This window comes from Lissotriton vulgaris, chromosome 11 (assembly GCF_964263255.1).
Source record: "Lissotriton vulgaris chromosome 11, aLisVul1.2, whole genome shotgun sequence".
Classification (NCBI taxonomy): Eukaryota; Metazoa; Chordata; class Amphibia; order Caudata; family Salamandridae; genus Lissotriton; species Lissotriton vulgaris.
In genome coordinates, this window is record NC_141699.1 from 690,825,320 (window position 1) to 690,849,910 (window position 24,591).

Consider the following 24,591-nt stretch of genomic DNA (forward strand, 5'->3'; position numbering starts at 1 on the left):
TGCATTTATCACATAACTTCCCACATAATATTTAGAATTTGCACATTTCACTTAAAGATTTCTTTTTGGCTGAAATGGGTGGTAACAATACTTCCTGAGAACATGTTGCATTATCCTCACTTTTAGGTTCAAAAATCTCTACAAAGTGCTGTGGAGGCTGTCATTGTTTTGATTACATCTGTATTTCACAGGAAACTTAAACTATATTTCATATTTAACGGTTCCCTGTGTTATATGGATTAAGATACCATTGCATTTTGTTCAATAAAATCACCAAACTATGTAGTGTGTATGCGTGTGTGGGAGTGCTTTTGTGTGTGTGGGTGTGTGCATTTATGTTTGCGTGTCATAGCAGTGAAAATAAATGTGGCCCTATACCAGATATTATTGAGAATAACTCTGCTAATAAACACTCATTCACACAATCATTACGACAGACAGGGAAACGGTGTCAAAGGGAGAAAACGTGGATGAAAAAGATGAATGAGATCAAATTAAGATAAGGAAGTTTTTGTATGGAACAACCCTGACGTGTGCGTATTTTGGACTGCGCTGGTCACTGTTTTGGTAACATATGTGATATACATGAATGGCTAAATGAACACATTGTAGCAAAAATGCTGTTCATATGTCTTTAGTACTTATTTTCTTTAGTTTAATTGTATTTATTTCATTTAATGTGTTTTACTTTTATATTAAAGTGCTTCTGCAGCACTTTATTCCAGAGTCCCCTTACTTAACAATATGAAGATGCTACATATATATGAGAATCATGACGACAAAATAAACCAGCAGAAAGAACTGAATAGGAAAAGGCAAAAATATGACAGCATGACCAATATCACATTCGGTGAGGAATGCTGTTTCTCAGACAGTCCAGTCTTGACAAAACCTGCTGCATTTCGTTACCTTGTACTGAGGTGCATTGCAATGACATTTACAGCATAGCATGTGTTAAATCCGTATGACTAGCACCTTAGCTGAGCTATTATCATGAGATTACACTAAAGACTCAGTGGACCGCTAATTCAGATAGTGCCTTTTACAGGGTTTACCTATCATATCGGCATTAACACTTAGGCAGGAATACAAAGCACGCTCTCACTTTTTCACTCAGACACAGCTTCTGCTAAATACAGGCAACATGTCTTGCTGAAAATCTATATGCAAATCTGTAGGAAAACATTGTTAATTGTTTAGGAAACACTGATTCTCACAGGTTATTGGCCATTAACCCTTAATTTGCAGTAATCCCTCCGTCCAAGAATTACCAAATGACTTAAGTAACAATTTTGAGGGGCGTGTGGGGGACATGGGGGCGGTTTCCAGTCCCAAATACATCTTGCTCTTAACCTGGATGTTCTAAGAACCGCTTTTTTAGGTCTCGCCTACGCAGCGCGCATAAGCTGCTTATAAGGAGACCTTTAGCCATTGGTCCCCTTTTTAAGCCACAACAGTGCACGAGTTCCATTGCCTTCAATGGCAACGCGTGCACATGTGGCTATTCCCTTGCAGGCTCCAGCGCTGACTACATATGTTTGTAATTAACTTGCAAACATATGGTGTCAGCGCTCGTTCCTGTAAGGGAAGCAGGCACAGGCCCCCTTCTATCTCCCTCCCCCTGCTGCCAGCGCGGGCGCAGCACGTTTGTTTTTTTATGCCAGTCCCCCAGGGGCACAAGCAGGCATCCACTTCTGTCTTTTTGCTGCGATCAGCTGTAATGACAGAAGTGGATGCCTGCTTGTGCCCCGGGGGAGCTGCAGTACAGCCGAGAATCTGTCCTAAAACGGCGGACTTTAAACCGATGCCACCATGCCTTTCAGCAAATAGGAACCAGTGGCTGCGAAAGGAGGAAGGAGGAGGGCGCTGAGAAAAAAAACCACTGAAGCGAGGGGGAGGAGGCACCAAGCAGCAGCAAGATGAGCGTATCAGTTAATTGTTTGGATTTAGTGCTTGGAGCCAACTTCTGATGCCAGCACTTGCAATTTTGCCTCTAGTTGCTTCCACAGCTGCCAGGCGGTGCTTCCGTTTAACTAATGCTGCAGTTTTATTGTTCATCCATTGCTGATATGTTCCTCTGGTAATGAGTCTAAAACCCACATCAACGTTGGATCCAATCGGAAACACTAGAGCTCAGAGAGACATGAGAAACAGCAGCTGAATCTCAGCTTCTCCAATTGAACACATTGTGGGCTCCTAGACAAATCCCTCTATTTCACCGTACCTTAGTCCCTTTAGCAACCAAAAAAGTGGAAAAACAAGCGACGATTCAGTTCGCAGTAAGCGATGTGCAAGAAAATTCATTCATTGACAGATGGTCGAATTGAATTTCTACTAGGGGACACACTGGTTTTAGGAGCAGGTGCACAACCTACTAGGCTATTTTGCAAGCTGTGGTAAATATTTTAGTAATTTACCTTGCTCGGAATTTCTATAATATTAATAAGGTCAAGTATGAAGAGCAGAGTCCGTGGTGGTTCGAATTCAGGGTCTTTATTCAGTAACTCGAGTTAAGGGAGAGCTCCGTCACCTGAGGAGGATCGGAAGAATCTCCAACTTTATTCTCAGAACACAGTATATTTATACATAGAAATGAGGAAGGAGCTTCCCTTTAATGCAGGCACATGTCATATGTTGCAATAAAACAGAAGACATGACTAAAGAAAAGAGGCTGCATCATAAAAAGAGGAAACATGGCAGAGGAGATGAGGCTCGTCATGATTAAATGAGGAAGCACGAGAGAAGCAGAAATGTGGAGAAATAACCCTAGGCTGGTTCCTTAGATAAGAGAGAGACGGTCGTGACAGGATGTCTGTTTGTCGTGTTTCAGCACTCGGGGGCTCTTCTTCTCGGAATTGGTTGTCGTGGTTTAGCAAAACGGGGCCTATTTCTCGGAATCGGCCCGATTATAGGGAAATGGTTACGAATGGGGGGTCTTGTTCTCGGAATCGGCTTAACCATAGGAATGTACAGTTTGAGTGAGGAAGCTGTTTCTCGGAATCGCCCTAACCATAAGAATGTACCTTTGAATTTAAGAGGAAGGAGAGTGCGTGTGCAATTTTGTGTGCGCGTGATCGGGTTTGTTCGTGTTCTCGTTTGCTTGTTTTCCGACATGATGGGCTCGGGGACGTGACTGAGAGGGTGTATGATGGAACATAAACTACGAAAAATAATCTTTTTCCACATTCCCTCCTTGTCCCATAATATACCATTTTAAAATTCTTCTTCTTTTTAGTCTACTACTATACTCATTAGGCCGGCTACTTGTTCCTGTAACATTATTCTTTCCTTTTCTTTCTTTCTGGACTGGGGTTTGGGAATACAGGCAGTGGTACAGAAACTACAGAGAGCTGGGCCACACTGAATACAGAGGCAACAGGTGAAGAGAATGACTAGAGCAAGACCTATTATCGTAAGGATCTTTCACCCCCATGAGGACAGGAGGCCCCAGAGCCAACCCGTCAGGGACCAAGCAGCAGTGTCTGCGTCTAGTTTCTTTGAAAGTACATAAAGGCGGGAAATAGCAGAATATACTGAGGGGGCATTATCTGGAATGTATATACAGCAGCTGGATCCGATCAGTTCACATACACCACCACGGTCCGCTAATATGATATCTAGGACCATACGGTTCTGTAACGTCATGAGTCTATCGGAAGCCATCTCAGCAGTGATGTTACTTAATGCATCCGCTGTTTCGTTTATAGCTCCCTGTACTACACGAATCAGTTGTCTTATATGGCGGCTATTGATCATGGTCCCCCAGAAAGTGATGATGCCTTTGAATAAATCGCCAGCCTCCTGATCCACTGTGTCTTCAGCATCCACGACCCCCCTTTGCCGTCTATTAATCACGGTCGGAGGATCACTTAGATGATAATCTGCTGGGGCGGTGTAGGTAGAGGGGAGGAGAAATGCAATGTAGTACTTCCCGGACCAGCCTTGAGGTAACCAAGCACGTGCGTGAGGTCCACAAATAAAATAAGTGTTGGGGGCGGTGGTCATTGTTGGGAAGTTTAAATCAGGTAGGGTGTACGTCTTATTATACTCACTGTCTCCCATCTTCTGACCCTTGCCCTTACCTCTTAGACAAAACAGGCCCTTATGAGGCACAGCCCATCCTCCCTGCTCTGTCTGTCTCTTCTGAACTGAGAATGTTTCTCTAAAGGAGGTAGTGTCGTTAAAGAGGGAATAACTGGTATTTTCACTATTATCTGCTCTTCCCCATGTTGCGGTGAAATCTACCATCTTTTAAACAGCGCGCACAGTCTTTGTTTTTATCTCGTTCCAGGTACTAGTGTTCTTGGTCTTGGTTTCAGGGATGTTTCTAACAGAGGCGGAGAATATCATAGAGAGAGCATAGGTAGATCCAGCATAGCCGAAAGGGAGAGGGATGAAAGGCATACCTCCGTGTACGGAGTGTGGCATTAAGCCGCAGACCCAACAGTTGGTTTTGTTGATAACTAGTTGGTGTTGATGAAGTGTGGAGATGAATGTGTTATTGAAGAATTCTTTTCTCCTACTCTCGAGATGCGGGGGGAGATCTATGTGTGAATGCATAGCAGTGTTGTTCAAAAGCGTAGGGGAAGAAAGTGGCAAAGCTAGATGAAAGAACCAACCTAGACAAGCCATGATGCAGAAAATAAGAATCATGATAGAAAGGAAAATGGAGACTTTGTTCTGTAACTATTTCGTACAATGAGTCTTTGTCTTCATGATTTCGGCTGCTTAGTCTGAGTAAAGTATGCACCAGTGACCGGACACTTCCCAGCAACCGCTTCACCAAGCGTCCGTCTTGGGCTTAAATAGCCACTGGTAGGTCGAGGTTAGGCGCATTGTCTCAAGTCTGTTTTGGATAAGATCGCAGCCACAATTTGTACTCTTTTTGGGCAAAAGTTCTGGAAGAGGTGAAATAAGGTTTGTCATTTCAGTGTCTTTAAAGTCTGATGGTTTAGTGTCTCTGGTCTCGGATCAGCAACAGCGTCCGAAGGACTTGGCCCGTAGAAGGGCTTGCAGTGGCTCACGTGGAGCCACCCTTTTCGTCCTTCGACTTTGAAGGCGTTCCTCGTTGTGAGCAGCACCAGCTTGGGAGACGTCCACCTTCTTTCCAGAGGGCTGGTTCGGTCAAAATTTCTGACGAGCACCCATTGGCCAGGCTGAAGGAAGTGCTCGTCGGGCGTGGTCTTGTCTGGAAAGGCTGCAGCCACCTGTGAACGGCAAGAACATAGTGCAGACATCAAAGAAGCCAAGTAATCTGTCAGTACATTTGCGTCAATATCAGTTAGCTTTTTAGGAGATGGGACACCCCAGATATTTGGAGGTCTCCCATATGTGACCTCATAGGGTGACAATAACAAAAAACAATTTGATGGACAGAATGTAGATCAATGTCTTACATTCACCCCAGTACAAGGATCTGGGCCTAAATCCATCGTTTTTTGCACTCCACACCACCCTGGGTCAGATAATGGCTTTATGCAAATCAGCTCTGACCCTGTGCCCCATGGGAACAGTCCAGTCCGAACTACAACAGCCATATCTTTCCCAGACCGGAATCAAGCATCCGAGGACCGGACCGGTTTCGAGGTAACACCTCTCATCAGCCCGGCTAGCTTGACTCCAGTGGTGTGGAGGCTCTGGGACCCACGTCTGAGCTACCCCAGTACACTCAGGGAGAAAATTACAAAAAACAATTTGATGGACAGAATGTAGATCAATGTCTTACATTCACCCCAGTACAAGGATCTGGGCCTAAATCCATCGTTTTTTGCATTCCACACCACCCTGGGTCAGATAATGGCTTTATGCAAATCAGCTCTGACCCTGTGCCCCATGGGAACAGTCCAGTCTGAACTACAACAGCCATATCTTTTCCAGACCGGAAACAAGCCTCCGAGGACCGGACCGGTTTCGAGGTAACACCTCTCATCAGCCCGGCTAGCTTGACTCCAGTGGTGTGGAGGCTCTAGGACCCACGTCTGAGCTACCCCAGTACACTCAGGGAGAAAATTACAAAAAACAATTTGATGGACAGAATGTAGATCAATGTCTTACATTCACCCCAGTACAAGGATCTGGGCCTAAATCCATCGTTTTTTGCACTCCACACCACCCTGGGTCAGATAATGGCTTTATGCAAATCAGCTCTGACCCTGTGCCCCATGGGAACAGTCCAGTCCGAACTACAACAGCCATATCTTTCCCAGACCGGAAACAAGCATCCGAGGACCGGACCGGTTTCGAGGTAACACCTCTCATCAGCCCGGCTAGCTTGACTCCAGTGGTGTGGAGGCTCTGGGACCCACGTCTGAGCTACCCCAGTACACTCAGGGAGAAAATTACAAAAAACAATTTGATGGACAGAATGTAGATCAATGTCTTACATTCACTCCAGTACAAGGATCTGGGCCTAAATCCATCGTTTTTTGCACTCCACACCACCCTGGGTCAGATAATGGCTTTATGCAAATCAGCTCTGACCCTGAGCCCCATGGGAACAGTCCAGTCCGAACTACAACAGCCATATCTTTCCCAGACCGGAATCAAGCATCCGAGGACCGGACCGGTTTCGAGGTAACACCTCTCATCAGCCCGGCTAGCTTGACTCCAGTGGTGTGGAGGCTCTGGGACCCACGTCTGAGCTACCCCAGTACACTCAGGGAGAAAATTACAAAAAACTATTTGATGGACAGAATGTAGATCAATGTCTTACATTCACCCCAGTACAAGGATCTGGCCCTAAATCCATTGTTTTTTGCACTCCACACCACCCTGGGTCAGATAATGGCTTTATGCAAATCAGCTCTGACCCTGTGCCCCATGGGAACAGTCCAGTCCGAACTACAACAGCCATATCTTTCCCAGACCAGAATCAAGCATCCGAGGACCAGACCGGTTTCGAGGTAACACCTCTCATCAGCCCGGCTAGCTTGACTCCAGTGGTGTGGAGGCTCTGGGACCCACGTCTGAGCTACCCCAGTACACTCAGGGAGAAAATTACAAAAAACAATTTGATGGACAGAATGTAGATCAATGTCTTACATTCACCCCAGTACAAGGATCTGGGCCTAAATCCATCGTTTTTTGCACTCCACACCACCCTGGGTCAGATAATGGCTTTATGCAAATCAGCTCTGACCCTGTGCCCCATGGGAACAGTCCAGTCCGAACTACAACAGCCATATCTTTCCCAGACCGGAATCAAGCATCCGAGGACCGGACCGGTTTCGAGGTAACACCTCTCATCAGCCCGGCTAGCTTGACTCCAGTGGTGTGGAGGCTCTGGGACCCACGTCTGAGCTACCCCAGTACACTCAGGGAGAAAATTACAAAAAACAATTTGATGGACAGAATGTAGATCAATGTCTTACATTCACCCCAGTACAAAGATCTGGGCCTAAATCCATCGTTTTTTGCACTCCACACCACCCTGGGTCAGATAATGACTTTATGCAAATCAGCTCTGACCCTGTGCCCCATGGGAACAGTACAGTCCGAACTACAACAGCCATATCTTTCCCAGACCGGAATCAAGCGTCCGAGGACCGGACCGGATTCGAGATAACACCTCTCATCAGCCCGGCTAGCTTGACTCCAGTGGTGTGGAGGCTCTGGGACCCACGTCTGAGCTACCCCAGTACACTCAGGGAGAAAATTACAAAAAACAATTTGATGGACAGAATGTAGATCAATGTCTTACATTCACCCCAGTACAAGGATCTGGGCCTAAATCCATCGTTTTTTGCACTCCACACCACCCTGGGTCAGATAATGGCTTTATGCAAATCAGCTCTGACCCTGTGCCCCATGGGAACAGTCCAGTCCGAACTACAACAGCCATATCTTTCCCAGACCGGAATCAAGCATCCGAGGACCGGACCGGTTTCGAGGTAACACCTCTCATCAGCCCGGCTAGCTTGACTCCAGTGGTGTGGAGGCTCTGGGACCCACGTCTGAGCTACCCCAGTACACTCAGGGAGAAAATTACAAAAAACAATTTGATGGACAGAATGTAGATCAATGTCTTACATTCACCCCAGTACAAGGATCTGGGCCTAAATCCATCGTTTTTTGCACTCCACACCACCCTGGGTCAGATAATGGCTTTATGCAAATCAGCTCTGACCCTGTGCCCCATGGGAACAGTCCAGTCCGAACTACAACAGCCATATCTTTCCCAGACCGGAATCAAGCATCCGAGGACTGGACCGGTTTCGAGGTAACACCTCTCATCAGCCCGGCTAGCTTGACTCCAGTGGTGTGGAGGCTCTGGGACCCACGTCTGAGCTACCCCAGTACACTCAGGGAGAAAATTACAAAAAACAATTTGATGGACAGAATGTAGATCAATGTCTTACATTCACCCCAGTACAAGGATCTGGGCCTAAATCCATCGTTTTTTGCACTCCACACCACCCTGGGTCAGATAATGGCTTTATGCAAATCAGCTCTGACCCTGTGCCCCATGGGAACAGTCCAGTCCGAACTACAACAGCCATATCTTTCCCAGACCGGAATCAAGCATCCGAGGACCGGACCGGCTTCGAGGTAACACCTCTCATCAGCCCGGCTAGCTTGACTCCAGTGGTGTGGAGGCTCTGGGACCCACGTCTGAGCTACCCCAGTACACTCAGGGAGAAAATTACAAAAAACAATTTGATGGACAGAAAGTAGATCAATGTCTTACATTCACCCCAGTACAAGGATCTGGTCCTAAATCCATCGTTTTTTGCACTCCACACCACCCTGGGTCAGATAATGGCTTTATGCAAATCAGCTCTGACCCTGTGCCCCATGGGAACAGTCCAGTCCGAACTACAACAGCCATATCTTTCCCAGACCGGAATCAAGCATCCGAGGACCGGACCGGTTTCGAGGTAACACCTCTCATCAGCCCGGCTAGCTTGACTCCAGTGGTGTGGAGGCTCATAGGGTGACAGGCCCGTCCGAGAATGTGCCACCATTCGCATGTAGAACAGGGCAACTGGAAGAGCTGTCACCCAGTCTATTTGCTTGTCCGTGCATATTTTTGCCAACTTGGTTTTTAATGTCTGGTTGTGCCGCTCCACCAGGCCTGCTGCTTGGGGGTGTCTAATACAGTGAAATTTCCAGGTGTAACCTAACAGTAGGAAAACTGCTTCCATTAATTTAGAGGAGAATGGTTGTCCATTGTCAGAGTAGATGACTCTGGGCAACACATATCTAGGGAAAAATTCCCTCATCAATTGTTTAGCTGTCATTTGGGCACCATAGTCTGGGACAGGGTAAGCTTCAGTCCATCGGGTCAAGGTACAGACTACTACGAGGACATACTTGTATCCTCGACATCTTTCCATTTGGATATAATCCATTTGGAGGACTTCAAAGGGGTGATCTGGAGGATGGAACCCTCCTTGTTCAACTGATACACTTTTCCTTGGATTGAACTGACAGCAAATCATAAAGGTTCGTACTTTTTGTTTGGCTGCTGTACGCAGATGCTTGTTGTGCCATATCAAATTCAGATTGTCTAACATTCCTTTTTCTCCTAGATGGGCAGGACCATGGGCAGTTTCTATCATTATGGGAACCATTATGTCAGGGAGAAACCATTTGGGCTTGTCTTTTGTTACCCAACCTTGATCTGTGTGTGAACCTCCCTCTTCCTCCCATTTTTTCTTTTCGGTCTCTGTGTCTTGGTTTTGGATGTCTACTACATCTTTGGTGGGATCGATAACTGGACAGATAGTTCTAATGATGGTTTCAGTGTTTAGTGTTCCTGTCTGAGCAGCATGTTTAGCTGTGGCGTCCGCCAGAGCATTACCTCTAGTGATAGAGTCTATGACTTTGGTATGTGCTTTGCATTTTAGTATAGCTACTTCTGTGGGTCTGTGTACTGCTTCTAGTAGCTGGAGGATAAGATCTCCATGTTGGATTTTTGTTCCATGAGAGGCTCGGAAACCTCTCTCTCTCCACAAGATACCGAAATTGTGGACTACCCCGAATGCGTATTGCGAATCGGTGTAGATGTTGACTCGTTTTCCTTTAGACCACTCACATGCTTGTGTGAGAGCTATTAGCTCTGCTGCTTGAGCTGAATGTACGGATATCCTAGCTGCTAAGAGGACTGTGTTTTCTCTAGTGACAGCATAGGCTGCTGAAAGTTCGCCCGATTGGAGGCGCATACAGGAACCGTCTACAAACAGTGTGTGTTCTGGTGTACTTAGAGGGACATTTGTAAGATCAGACCGGGGCTTTGTGACTAGTTCGACTACCTCTAAACAGTTGTGAGTCTGATTGTCAACTGGAATAGTAGGCAGTAACGTTGCTGGGTGGAGGATATTGCATCTTTTGATGATGTGGGGTTGGAACAGAGTTACTTCGTAACCTGTGAGGCGGGCTATGCTCAAATGTTGTGTCTGTGCCCTATTCAAGAGTAGTTCTACTGCATGTGGAACTTGTACTTCAAGAGAGTGTCCTAGTACTATGGAATCACTTTGTTGTATTGCCAGAGCTGTAGCTGCGACAGATTTCAAACAGGCAGGCAAACCTTGTGCAACAGGGTCAAGAGTGCTAGAAAAATAAGCACAGGGACGATGTTTGTTGGCTTGTGTTTGTGTGAGTACTGACAAGGCTGTACCTTCCCGTTCTGTGACAAAGAGGACAAAAGGTTTGGCATAATCGGGTGTAGCTAGGACGGGTGCAGAGCATAATGCTTGTTTAAGGGTGTCAAAAGCAAAAGTATGATCAGGTGTCCATGGCAATGGGGAAGAGGTTGTGGTCGTTAGCTGTATCAGGGGTTTGGCCAAGTATGCAAATTGGGGAATCCACTGTCTACAGTAGGACGTGAGGCCAATGAAGGCACGGACTTCTTTCTGTGTCTTATGGACAGGAATGTTAAAAATGAGTTGAATTCTTTCAGGCGTTAGTGCCCTACCCTCCTTTGACAGCAGGTGTCCTAGGTAGGCCACCTGCTGTAAACACAATTGTAATTTCGAGGGTGACACCTTGTGGCCATGTTGTGCAAATGGGAGATGAGATACAAGATTGTTTTGAAAACATAAGGATTCAAGTGAATGAAAAAGAAAGAATAAACAAAGAATATTGACACAAATGAAAACAGTTTGAATTATTATTATTTTTGGCATACACATACACCAGAGGAGAACCCAGTGGTTCATGTGAAAGTGTGCAGGATGTTACCATAGGCATCGGGACTCCCCGGTGTCTCACTTTTTGCATGTTGTGCAAGGAACATTAGGACAATTTGTGATTCTTGTTCACATTCTGGTTCAGAGCGTGCGGTGATCAGTATGTCATCGACATATTGTAACAGTGTTGTATTTGAGGGCATAACAATGTCGTCTAACTGTCTTTTAAGTGCCTGACTGTAGATACTGGGACTTTCTGTGTACCCTTGAGGAGCTCTTGTGAAACAGAAGCTACAACCTTGTAGTGAGAATCCGAATAGGTACTGACTGTCTTGGTGAATGGGTACACTGAAGAAAGCGTTCTTCAGGTCGATTACAGTAAAATGTGTGGCTTTAGGATCTATAGCTGTTAGCAGAGTACTGATGTCAGAGACCACAGGGTATTGTGGTACCACACACTTGTTTAGTTCAGGTAAGTCGACTACTAGTCTGTAAACTGGTGGTGCACCGTCATCTGTTTTCTTTCTTACTGGTAAGACTGGTGAATTATATATGTTGGAAGGTACTTCTCTGACTACTCCTTTCTGTATTAAGTCATCGATAATATGGATGAGGGCTTGTTCTGCATCTGGAGGTAACTTGTATTGTCGGACACGAGGTAGGACAACACCTTCCTTTAATGTGACCATGTGTGGTGTAATGTCCATGAACCCTACGTCAGTCGGATCTGTAGCCCATAATGTAGCAGGAATGTTTCTTAGTCTGACGTATAATTCTCGTGTGGTGAAATGACCATTGAAATCTCTGAGGAATAGTCGTATTCCTTCCTGGGAACACCATATCACAGCACCCAGTTCCTTTAACGTCTGGATGCCGAGTAAGTTTTCGGGACATGACTTAGTAAGTACCAAATCAGTGGATGTTGTAAGAGGACCAACTTGAAGTGATACTGGTTCAGAAACCTTGTTGATGACTGGTGTACCTGAAAAACCCAAGGAAAAACTATTCTAGCCAGAGAGGGGTACCTTGGGAACTTTGTTGTGTTGTACTGTCGTCCTACTGGCCCCGGTGTCTATTAGAAATTTAGTTTCCTTACCTAAGAGCTTAGCATTTACATAGGGACCCTGTTGGTCGACGGGGACCGGGATCAGTGGATGACTTTCGTGTTCCTCCCAGCTGTCTCATGAAATTGAGGGAAATTCAGGATAGGATGACACTGGGTACTGATAAAGTTGGGTGGCTGGTTTAGTATCAGTTGGAGGAGCTGATGTGGGAACAGAGGGTCGTGGGGGATAGTTACGGGGTTGGGTCTTCCCAGTGGCAATATTATGTTGTAATACTGGACAGTCACGCACAAAGTGACCTGGCTTTTTGCAATAATTGCAAGTAACTTTTTCTTGTGACACTTGAGGTTGTTTAGGGGTCTGTTGGATTGTATTAGTCTGTGCTACCAATGCCTTCATTTTAGTATCCTTTGTTCTTTTCTTTTCTTGTTCTTGTTCATCTCTAATTCTATTTTAGTGATATTGGAGCATCTGAAGTGCTTGTGAAGGGGAGCTTGCTTGCCAAGTACTCTCTACCTTCAGTACTCTATTTCTGATCGTAGGCAAGGCATTCTCTACAAATTTGGAGACAAATAATCGAGTATAGGCGTCTCCACCTGAGGAGAGGCTGCTGTTGATGAGGAAACATTTCTCTAACCTTGCATAATAGTCCCCTATATCCTCATCTGGTTTCTGTTTGCATGCAGAGATAGCATCCTAATCTTCTTTCTTAGTGGTCAGCAACTGGGAGAGTATCTTCGGGAGAAGGCGAGGGAGTTCTAGGACTAGAGGTCCCAAGCCTTGTCCAGCAGCACGAGTATTTTCTTCTGTCTCTAGAGCAGTCCATGCTATCTTTTTCCCTTCTACCTCCCAATCTTTCTCTTTTAGTTTGTCATATGTCCCGTGAGGCAGTAGGACTTTGAGGAGAATGTTAAGATCCTTATAGGTAAAGGATCCCATTTTGAGAATATCATTGAGTTCCCTTTGGAAACCCGAAGGATCTTTTTCATGAGAAGGGACCATTTTCTTCATTTCTAATATTTCTATTTTTGTCAGGGGTGTGTAGACAAATGTTTGTTGTAGCTTTCCTCCAGAATCTAGAACGGGATGTACTTCTTGGAGAGGGAACTGTCCTTGGTCATAGTGATTGGGATTTGCGTCATAACTGTCTGAAAAGTATTGAATATATCACTGTCGTAGGTCAAGGAAAATAATTAGGAACTCTTGTCCCCTGGCCACCCACCTCCCTTCTAAGCAGTTTCATAAGAGAGGATGTAACTTTTTGGGCGGGCAACCAGAATTTTCGTACATCGTAATGAGGTGTTGAACCATATAGATGCTTGATAGCCTTTGAGATGTCATGGGGAGCGATAAGAACATTTGGCCGACTATATCAGGTCCATATATAGAGTATTGAGATACCCAATGGGTGCTTGATCGAGCTAGTTCTTTTTCTTGGGTAGTGAGTGAAGGTTCGTTGTCCATCCAATCATCTAGAGCTTCTTGTTTTCATTGGGACAATCTATCTGTAGGAGCTGACAATTTCTAAGTTTTAATTTTGAATTGTCCACTATTCTGGGAATGAGGGATACGGGAACGTACTGCTCCTTGAAAGGAAGTTTCTTCTTCCCTGTCTGTACTCTCATTCTATATTTCCTGAGTAGGGGTGTCTTTTCGATGGGAATCAGAAACCTTGCTTGTAAAGAGTGGAATAAAAAGATCTATTTCTTTTATCTTATTGTAATTACCTGCAACCACTGCTTGCTGCTTGATCTAGTTGTAATAAATCATCAGGAACTCTTTTTCCTGCACTAGCTATCATTCTGATAAAACAAGTGATCATGAATCGTGAGAGGCATTTTCTATGCGCTATGGGTCTATTTTTAATAGCTTCTTGTAGGGCTTCTAAATTTTCTCCTGTTCGAAGAGCCTCGTAAATCTTGTTTAGGCAAATTGTGACATTCGGTACCTCCCGTATACCTTCTAGATCCTCTCGTAGGCAAAGGGAGATATCCACTTGTGAACCTTCCCCTGGGGTCGGGTCGTAATCACATTCTAACATGGGTGGGTCTCTGCTTGAGGTGTCAGAGATGGTTTCAGTCTAGGTGACTACTCGTCTGGCTGTTATGTGATTGGTGTAAGCACGAGGAGGTTCCAATAAATAAGTGGTAATGAAGTCTTTGGGAGCAGAATGAGTTTTAGGACATGGAGGTGCTGTGGGAATACTAAGGTTATCATCGGACTCTGCCTTTTGTGAAAGGACAGGATACATCCACGTCACGGAGGCCGAGGCCTGCCTCTTTATTTGTTCAAAATTAATATCCGCATTCTGTTCTCGTAACTTTCTTATCTTACTTTCTTCTGATATTCTATTTGCTTTCTCTACTTTTCTTTGCTCTTTCTGTTCCCTTTGATGTGCTTTCTTTCGCCATAATTCGATACTCTCTAACATCGAGGGTCTTGCTTTCTTTTCCCAACATTTCTTTTCAACTGCCATGATACAATTCAAATCCCATGTGCCACTCTTTGGCCATCTAATCGCAATTTCTAAATCTTGAGTGTACTCTTTCCACAAATCCAAGTACAAAACAGCACCAATTCCATATTTCGTATACATAAGAAAACCAGGAGTATCCTTTGGGGGGACTGGTACATCTTGTTCCAGTAACACCCTCCGGGTACCCAGTTTACACAACTTTGAAAACAAAGGCATTGTGACAACAAACAACAAACGACAAAAAACTTACACTTGATAACTTGATATATCCTGAGTATCAGAATACAAACATACCGTTTTCTAGAAACCTAGAACCCGTCTTGACCGTGCTCTGAAAAATCAGAACCCGTCTTGACCGTGCTCTGAAAAATCAGAACCCGTTTTGATACACCCCCAGCAGTACTCACCAAGGTGCAGAGAACTTGAAGATCTTGAAGATCTGGACACTGGACTATTTGCGCTGCGCTCTTGATCTGGGGACTTGTCGGGGTTCTGAAGACCTCGGACTCTGCAATCTTCACAAGATTCGGGCTCTGGGTCGAGACTTCCGCTGTCGTCCTCACCGCCTCATATGGATGCTCAAACCTCGGTACAGTCTCTCTCAGACACGAAGGAGTTCATGCAGGAACACACTGCAGCGTGCCCTCTTTTGAAGTCCGTCGATGTCTTGAAGAGACCGGTTTGGGTCTGCATCACCGGCGTGTGGGGAGAAAGGGACGTCACTGTTCGGGCGCCAATTTACTGTGGTAAATATTTTAGTAATTTACCTTGATCGGAATTTCTATATTATCAATAAGGTCAAGTATGAAGAGCAGAGTCCGTGGTGGTTCGAATTCAGGGTCTTTATTCAGTAACTCGAGTTAAGGGAGAGCTCCGTCACCTGAGGAGGATCGGAAGAATCTCTAACTTTATTCTCAGAACACAGTGTATTTATACATAGAAATTAGGAAGGAGCTTCCCTTTAATGCAGGCACGTGTCATATGTTGCAATAAAACAGAAGTCATAACTAAAGAAAAGAGGCTGCATCATAAAAAGAGGAAACATGGCAGAGGAGATGAGGCTCGTCATGATTAAATGAGGAAGCACGAGAGAAGCAGAAATGTGGAGAAATAACCCTAGGCTGGTTTCTTAGATAAGAGAGAGATGGTCGTGACAGGATGTCTGTTTGTCGCGTTTCAGCATTCGGGGGCTCTTTTTCTCGGAATTGGTTGTCGTGGTTTAGCAAAACGGGGCCTATTTCTCAGAATCGGCCCGATTATAGGGAAATGGTTACAAATGGGGGGTCTTGTTCTCGGAATCGGCTTAACCATAGGAATGTACAGTTTGAGTGAGGAAGCTGTTTTTCGGAATCGCCCTAACCATAAGAATGTACCTTTGAATTTAAGAGAAAGGAGAGTGCTTGTGCAATTTTGTGTGCGCGTGATCGGGTTTGCTCGTGTTCTCGTTTGCTTGTTTTCCGACATGATGTGCTCGGGAACGTGACTGAGAGGGTGTATGATGGGACATAAAATAATCTTTTTCCACAAAGCATGTGACAGCAGCGGCCTAAAAGAAGTCTTATTACCTTTGTCCAGCAGCGATTTCACACTCCCAGAGCCCATGGTGCCAGCCCCTCCCAGAACCAGGACCACTCTGTCTGAGGACATGTTGGTGAACACGGCAGCTGCAGCAGTGCGGTGGGCGGCAGGCAGTGCAAGCTCTCAGCTCGCTGTGCCATTCATCCCTTTTAGTACAAAGGAGGCAGTGTGGCCCCACCCCCTGCTCTTCACGGCTTGCCTTTCACCAAGGAAACCATTCCTCACATTTTCTTCACAACCACCAAGGACAATGCTGCGTAGCTTGCCAGGCACTGAATATTCACCTGTGCAGGTACCAAGGCAGCTTGGTGGGATGGCACACCTGCTGCTTGTGTATGCGTCCGCAAGAGTGAGTGTCACGCTCGTTATGGGCTGCAGCTCACTCCTATTTATGAAACCATTGACCAGTGTCCTGCCAACGTATACATAGGCTGCGTCCTACTAGCGCCAAGAGGTAGACGCGTGCTGCGAGCCCTAAGAGGCGTGCATTCGGATATACTTTAAAAGTTCAGTTCTGTGTTTTCTGGAACTTGAAACGAGACCATCTGACATCTTTCTTAAATTTCGACCTGTCAGCTAAAGTAGTAATGGCAACTTTACTGTAAAAGTGTAACCAATGTTTTTTCAGTCGGTTCCAGTTTTCTTCCCTACCGAGTGAGTGAGTGCCCAGGTCAGTAATGTGAATGTCAGTATTAGGGCAGTGATTGTGAGCTGAGTGTACTCCCTTTGATACCACGTGCAATGCCGAGTGGGGGTGCGGCGTAGGAGGGAGGCAAAGGTGATGGGTAAACCCGAGCAACGGGAGGATGGACAGCTTTTGCACTACCCGGTTGTCAGTGTGCAGGGCCGCTGTTATCGCGTGGCAGGCGAGGGCCAAATTATGCAACAGGGTAGAGTAAATTATGCGACACAAACCGGTAAATTATGCGGCATTCTGAGGCACATTTTTTGATAGTATTACTTCATTATTTTATTTGTAAACTTAACACTGTCAGAGAATTAGTTGCACCTCTTTAGTACCAGTTTAACACCCAATAAGCTACAGAAAGTTGACTCGTCAACCTTTGCAAGGGGCCTTCCACTGCAAGTGTCACTGTATTTTTAGTAACTTTTGAACCATTTGAGCTAGAATTTTTTTTTTTGTTAAAATCTGCAGATTATGCAACAGATGATGGAGTACGTGGCCAATGTGTCAAATCTAAAATTGTGCAAAAATCGCCAGGGCTACATAATTGCACAATTTCAGTAGCTCTGCCAATGTGTCTGTTGTGATCGAGTGGTTTATCAAATTGGGTGAATGGGAGTCTCAGATGCCTGGCTGAACTTGAAATTTCTGAGACCTCAGGGAGAATTCTCTTGGAGGGTCTGAGTGAGTGGACATCAAGTGCTTTTAGTGGGGCGGGTCTTGCTTGTGCTCTTAACTGGTAGTAATTAAAAACTGAGTTCGAAACGGGTCCCTATCGACCCTACATTCATGTCCGCAATTTCACAGGCAAAGACCCTGATCGATTCATAACAATGATTGTAATCCAAGTCACCAATGCAGTCATTGTTTAAATTTCACAAGTTTTATTTCTTCTTGCCTTTCCTAAATATTGTGGTTTTGTCATGTTTTTTCATGCATTGTATGGCTCTTGAATAGCTCATATTGTGAATTAGCTTGCCTCTAGGTATCTGTTGAGTTGAGGTTCTGGGTGAGTGCTCATGATGGGGCACAATTGAGAGTTCTGGAGCGAAGGTTGAGGGTAGTGCAAGTTTCTCACTGTGAGTGTCAGTGGGTCAGAAAAGTATTTACACATACCAATTGGAATTATCATTTGATGAAGGTAGCTCACAGCTGTACAGATAGATTTGCAAATGACTGGGTCCAAACTGGGGTTGCGTGGTGAGAAAAAGAACAATGGATTAAACCATTATCTTTGTGAATGTTTGCATTGTTCTGCATCCAACCATCCTTTGTTCCTTTTGCCTTTGTCACCCTAAGTGTGTTTGGTATGCCCAGACGTGGGCCCTGTGCTCGTGGTGCCACTGGATTCAAGCAGGTTTCTCCCTCGCCCCCCAATCACTCCCCTCCCACTGTTAAATACTTGTCATGTCTGAGCCTTTCATCACCCCACCCCTCCTCCATTCTCAACCATTTCCCTAGTTGCTGCTTGCTCTTGAACGCCGCTAGTTTTAGGATTTGTGTCCTGGCAATAAGTGATTGTGTACTCGGCTCTTATGATGTTGAGCCGAAGTCAGGCTCAAAGCTACTTTCTCTGTTCTAAAGGCGGCACCTCTAGCAGGGGCGTAACACAGGCCCCCGCAGCCCATGCGGTGCGGGGGGCCCCTATCTCCAAGGGGCCCCCTCGGCACTGAACTCTAGCCGGAAGTGCTCCTGATTGAGCCCATGCAGGGAGGCCCCCCACTTTTCGTTATGCCAGTGACCTCTAGCCTTACGCCACACCCTAACATATACCAACAGACGCATTTTCCATATTATATACAATACATTTGTGGTTGTTGATTATTTATCTTATGCAATTTACAACTATTCACAAAGCCAGTAGTGCTGGTACAGTGGTGTGCAGTTTATAAAGCACTAGTTAAATCAGGAGCAGTTGCTCGTATAATTTTTTTTTTTAACATTGTGTTTACTAAAATAGAGCCACTGGACATTATTTATTTAAACTTTCACGAATTATAGGCTTTCTTTATAATAAGTATACTGCTGTGCGGCAAGTGGAGAGTTCTTACTATTTTTACTATTGTTAGAAAATAAAAGCATGCTTGCTTTTTGTGGATCGTTTTCTTCGTTTAACCATATTGTTATTTTTCTTTTTTTTTTAATACTAGCACAATTTTTGGGGGATTAAATGGAGAAACTATTAAATCCGTTCACACCACCATAGACTTCTTGTCTCTGGATATTCTTTTTTTGGTTTTAGAAGGCCCTACTGGTCCCAGTGTGCTATGTGTTGTTGGAGTTGGTGATCATGTGAGTGGGGATAATGTGCTGCATGGCTAAACACTTAGGGGCAGATTTATGTTAACTGGCGCATCCCCAGGGATGCGCCAGTTAACGTGCGCCACAGTGCGCCACAGCTCCGCCACCCATGGTGCGCCGCATTTATAATGCGGCGCACCATGGTGCAAAAACGGCACAGATGCGTGACGCATCTGTGCCGGAAATGTGGCACATTGCTGGAGTTGCGTCGCAAGCGCGACGCAGCTCCAGCAAGGCTCGGGGGTACACCATGTGCACAATGCTGCATCAAGACCTACGCCTGCTTCAAGCATGTGCAGGGTTTTGATGCAGCATTGCCCTGAAAGTGACTGAGTGAAATCTCATAGATTTCACTCAGCCACTTTCAGGAGGCGTTCCTGCGCAGGAACGCCCCCCCTGCGCAGGACGCCTCCTTATGGCGCAGTGCTTTACAACGTGACGCATCTCCTAGATGCGTCACGTTGTAAATAGGGCGCATTGTTTGCGCCGCAGTTGCGTCAAATAAAGTGCCGCAATTGCGGCGCAAAGAGGCGCAACTGCCTCATAAATCTGCCACTTAAGGTCCCAATGGCGAGACCTATTGGCTATGCCAATGCTTGTCATGTTGGCTGCTACCCAGGCGCCGAGAGATCCCCTTGGGGATGATTCGTTTCGCCCTATAAATTGTAAATCAAATCAAAATCAAATGGTCTGACGGGTGTGTGTGGATTTCTTAAGCAAATACAGAGAAACAGTCAGGTGCATTCTGGGCTGCATTATCATCTTATTTTTTATTAAAGCCCCTCCTCCCCTATTGCATAGTGCCATTGGCCCCTCCCTCTTTTGTGCCTCTTTGCCTCATCCATCCTCTGTCATCCACGTCTATCGTCTATCTATTTTCGTGTGCATCGGTTGTTTTTATTTCTGATTTATGTTTTTATCTCTTGGCACAGGACTCCGGTTTTTGAGGGCCCTCCTGCTTTTGGACTTCCCACATAATTTAAAATTTTTGAGTATTGTAAAGGACAGGTAAGTCTGGCACTGAAGAAAGACACATTTTATTATGATGAATGTTTAACATAAATATTTTGAAACTGGAACATGAAATATGGCAAATGATGTAATGTGAAATTAAATTTCATTTAGACTTGCATTTCAATCTCACAGAACAGTCACAGAAACTGCATGAAAGAAATTTAATCTCTCTGGAGAAACTGTAATGTAATCCTGCTACTGAAGGAATCAAATATATTTTGGTTAATATAGCTACTTTGACATTTACAAATTCTGACACGCTTTCCATATATAGAAGTTGTCGTTATTCTTTTTTTTTAATGATAATTTTTGGGGATGTGGGTTAATTTCGGCATTATAAGTTAGGTGGTGGAATGCTGCTATGAATCCATGTCTAATCTGGTAAGAGTTACCTAACAGTGGTGCACTACACTGTGGTGTAGCTAGGCCTTAGGCCGGCCGGGCTAATCTAAGGAGGGGGCTGGCGATTCTTGCGGCCGCGGGAAAGAGCAGGGGCCGAAAACTCATGCCGCCTGGGGCGGTCTGCACCCCCCCTCCTCCTTGCTACACCACTTGCATTACCTCTATCTAAGCTGTACAAGTTGCCTGTCCAATGGTAAAGTCAAGGGAGCCCAACAGGATGTTTGTGCTTGTGAGTAAAAATGGAATGCAAATACAAATAACAATCATTTGTCTCCTGTCCCTGAACAGCAAACAAGGCTACAATCGAAGCAGGAATGAACAAAGTCAATACTAACATAGTATTACTGATATTCAATACAACGCTTGTGGATCTACAAGTCTTAAAATTGGCGTTACTAATACTTGTGATGAGTTACATCTCTTCTCATTATCGCTAATTCTACCCAATACAACTCAGAGGCATATTTTATCAAAATGGGATCTGTTGTATGACAAGGAGAGGGCAGGAATGCTCCATATTTAACGGTATACGTCACATTCCTGTTCTTTCAGTGTTCAGGCACACAATGTCCTGCTTAGTGCCAAAGCAGGCACCCTTGCACAATGGTGCAAGGATGCCTCTGTTGCAGATAGCATTGTTTGTGTGCAGGAAGGGGCATCTTTCTGCACAAAAACAATTTTCTGAGGGTTCCTTATCTTTCTATGTGTCTGCAGCACACAAAGACTGAGGAAAAATCGAGGAGAAATAAAGATGTTTCTCCCTGCTACGCCTTCCCTGGGTAGGCATAGTTTTTTGTTGCATTCCCAGGTCTGCCACACATGGTAAATCTGGGAATGCACCAAAATTCATGGCTAGATGCGTGTGAACACCCAAGCTCCACCCATGGAATGCCTCCCTATGGTAAAGTAACGCAAGGCATTGACTTGCGCTGCGCCATGTTGAGTTACTCCAGACTTACCAAGCCATCCATTGTTATGCAAGGTGGCTTTGTATGGCTTGGTGAATCTCATCTAGATTTTGTGTCGCCCTTGTGTTAAATTTCGTGGCACAAGGGCAACACAAAACTTTGACAAATATGCTGCTCACCCACCATTAATGATAGTTCTGCCATGGTGAGCTTCAGTATCTCAGTTGACAAAATTATTTCAACTAGCCCTGCTCCCTTCATCCTATTTTCCATTCAGAATCTCATCTGACAAAATTATTTCAACTAGCCCTGCTCCCTTCATCCTATTTTCCATTCAGAGTCTCATTTGACAAAATTATTTCAACTAGCCCTGCTCTCTTCATCCTATTTTCCATTCAATCTCTCTCTCTCTCTCTCTCTCTCTCTCTCTCTCTCTCCCTCCACCTCTCCCTCTCCCTCTCCCCCTTCTGCCTCCTCCACCCCCTTTCCCTCCCCTCCCCTCCCCTCCCCCTCCCTCTACCTCTCCCTTTCCCTCTCCCTCACCACTGCACATGGCAGCCGTAGGCCTTCAGGAACCCACCTCCATGGCTCCAGACCACAGGGAAAAGTCCCGTGAAGTGAATGGGCAGTCTGACCATGGCAATAATGTAGAATCCTAATTACCCAACCTGGAGCAAAAGTCTAATGTCAATGGATAATAAGATTTGGGACTCCTGCTGACAACACCTAGATATCTACTTCAATAGGTTTCCTTCCATATTTGGCGTATGTTTTCAACTGGTGATTTACAAAGATTTTGAGACTTTCTGTTAAACATTCAAGACTACTCTTATAGGGTTTATAATGCAATGTGGTAACATTGCAGTGTGCTTAACAAGTTTTTTACCTAATAGAGAGTTAATTTATTTTGTTATTTTTATATGGAGAAATATATGTTCTTATGAGCCCATGAAATATGTTTCCTTCTTATTCCACCATGGGAATACTAAAATATGAACAGGATGTAGAATTTTGAGTCTCAGTTGACATTTTTGTGTGCAGAAGTTACAGTGCACAAAAGCGTTTGTGAATGGGACCTGGGTAATCTTGAAGAAGAAATTAATTAACTATTTTAACCCTTTCAAATCCTTGTCTAAACTCTGGATTTATTGATTGAAGTAAACCAGACAAATCAAATCAAATCAAATAAACTTTATTCGGATTCACATAAATAGAACCATAAAAGTTGCAAGAGATCCAAATTTCATTAAAAGCATTAAACAGTTTCACATAGATAAAACCAGAAAAGTTGCAAGAGATCCGAATTTCGCTAAAAAACATAATGCCATGAAATAACAAACCCAGTAAAATATGATTAGTATTCTTTGCACCACTTACCATATAAGTCTCTAGCAATAAAGTGCACAGTGCAGAGTCAAGCAGTATCTCCCTTAGATTAATACAGCCCTACCAGGGTATTCTGATCCTCGTAGACAACTATTTCCTCACTGTTGCCTCAATCAGATAACTAGTTATCCAAACAAGCCCTAGTTTTCACAGTGGATTTTAGGTAGCCAACAATAAAAAATATACAATCCGCCTTCAACAGTTGGAGATACAGGAGAGGTGGACGAGTCTGATTAAAATTCATTCTCTTTAAAATGGGAACCAAAAAGTACCAACGCCGTACCGCAAAAAAATTACAAAGAAGCATAAAAAGTAGCAGATCCTGTGGAGACTGTCCGTCGCAGCCACAGGATGATAACACTTGACATCTACTGCACCCTCTTGGTCTAGCAAGCAGAAGGTGAAAAATATCCAGGCGAAACCTGGTCAATAAAAAACGTTCATAAGTGGATAAAAATCCCAGAAGATAAGGCTCAGTGGATGGAGTTGTTTTAAGCATTAAAAATATGTGGACACTCGGTTTCCTCAATTCCCTCTCATCCCCCTCCAGTTTCCTTAAACTAATGAAGGATTCCCAGATTATCTGCACATCCTTTTTTACAATAGTTTCGGGATTTGAGTTAAATTCAGCACGCTCTACCTCTTTAAGACTATTTTTCCTGTATTTAAGCCACGGTATTCGGAGTGTGTTATCAAGGGACATACAGTCTTTGAAAATTCTTTGTTTATCCAACACTTCAGCCAGAATACGAGTGGGTGCAATGCCAAAATGTCATTAAAAAGGGCACCCCCAATTCATTGTGGACCACCAAGTTAGACATGCCTCGCGGAACACACAGCAGGTGCTTCAAATAAGTGTTCTCAGCCACCTGTAGTAAATTTGCAGCCGTGTGCCCCCAAATTTCGCTTCAGTAATTGGCTACAGCTACTCTTTTTGCTTGGTGAACTTTCAGCATAGCTGCGATTGGTCTATTGCCTAGTTTAGAGGCAAAGTTCAAAATAGCAGCATTCACCCGTACCAGGTCCCCCTTTTTCCTATGGATTAATGGCCTCCATTTTATTTGATCGTTCAATAGGACCCCAAGATACAAAAAAACATCAATGCGGGGCACTTTGGACGGACCAAATCAGAATTGAAAACTTTTAGGGCGAGTCCTCACCTGCATTATGTACGATTTTGAATTGTTAATTGTTACGTCACGTTCCGACATGAAGTTTGAAAAGGTGTCCAACAAAGATTGCAGACCTCTAGCAGTCCTGGACCTCTAGCAGTCCTGGCATCATCTGCTGTAGGACGGGGAGACCACGTCGCCCCGCATACGGATAATCTACCCCCCTAGCTCTTAAAGCTATATTAAGGTCATTGATATAAAGATTAAACAAAAAAGGGGCCAAAATGCAGCCTTGCCATACACCCCTCTTTATATCAAAATCCCGTGAAACATGGAGGTCCTGGGAGACTTCAACATTAGCCTTGGTTGCCCTATGAAAGTCATCGAGGAAGTTGACAAGGGAACTCTCTACCCTCATATCACTCATTGCCTGCCACAGTTTGACCCTATTCAAGCAATCAAATGCAGAGGACAGGTCCATGAAGGCTAAGTAGACAGTACCAGGACGCACAACCGTATATTTGCCTAATACCATA

At 44.7% G+C, this 24,591-nt stretch overlaps 1 protein-coding gene across 1 annotated transcript in view; it reads left to right on the top strand.

Annotated features, from left to right (window-relative positions):
• The window catches only part of LOC147683337 (calcium-activated potassium channel subunit alpha-1-like), a 799,658-nt gene that overhangs the window by 79,356 nt on the left and 695,711 nt on the right, over positions 1-24,591 (top strand). Inside the window, exon 4 of the mRNA XM_086942523.1 lies at positions 20,166-20,241. Within this exon, the coding sequence (XP_086798649.1) occupies positions 20,166-20,241 (76 nt within the window). The remainder of the gene's footprint in view (positions 1-20,165; positions 20,242-24,591) is intronic.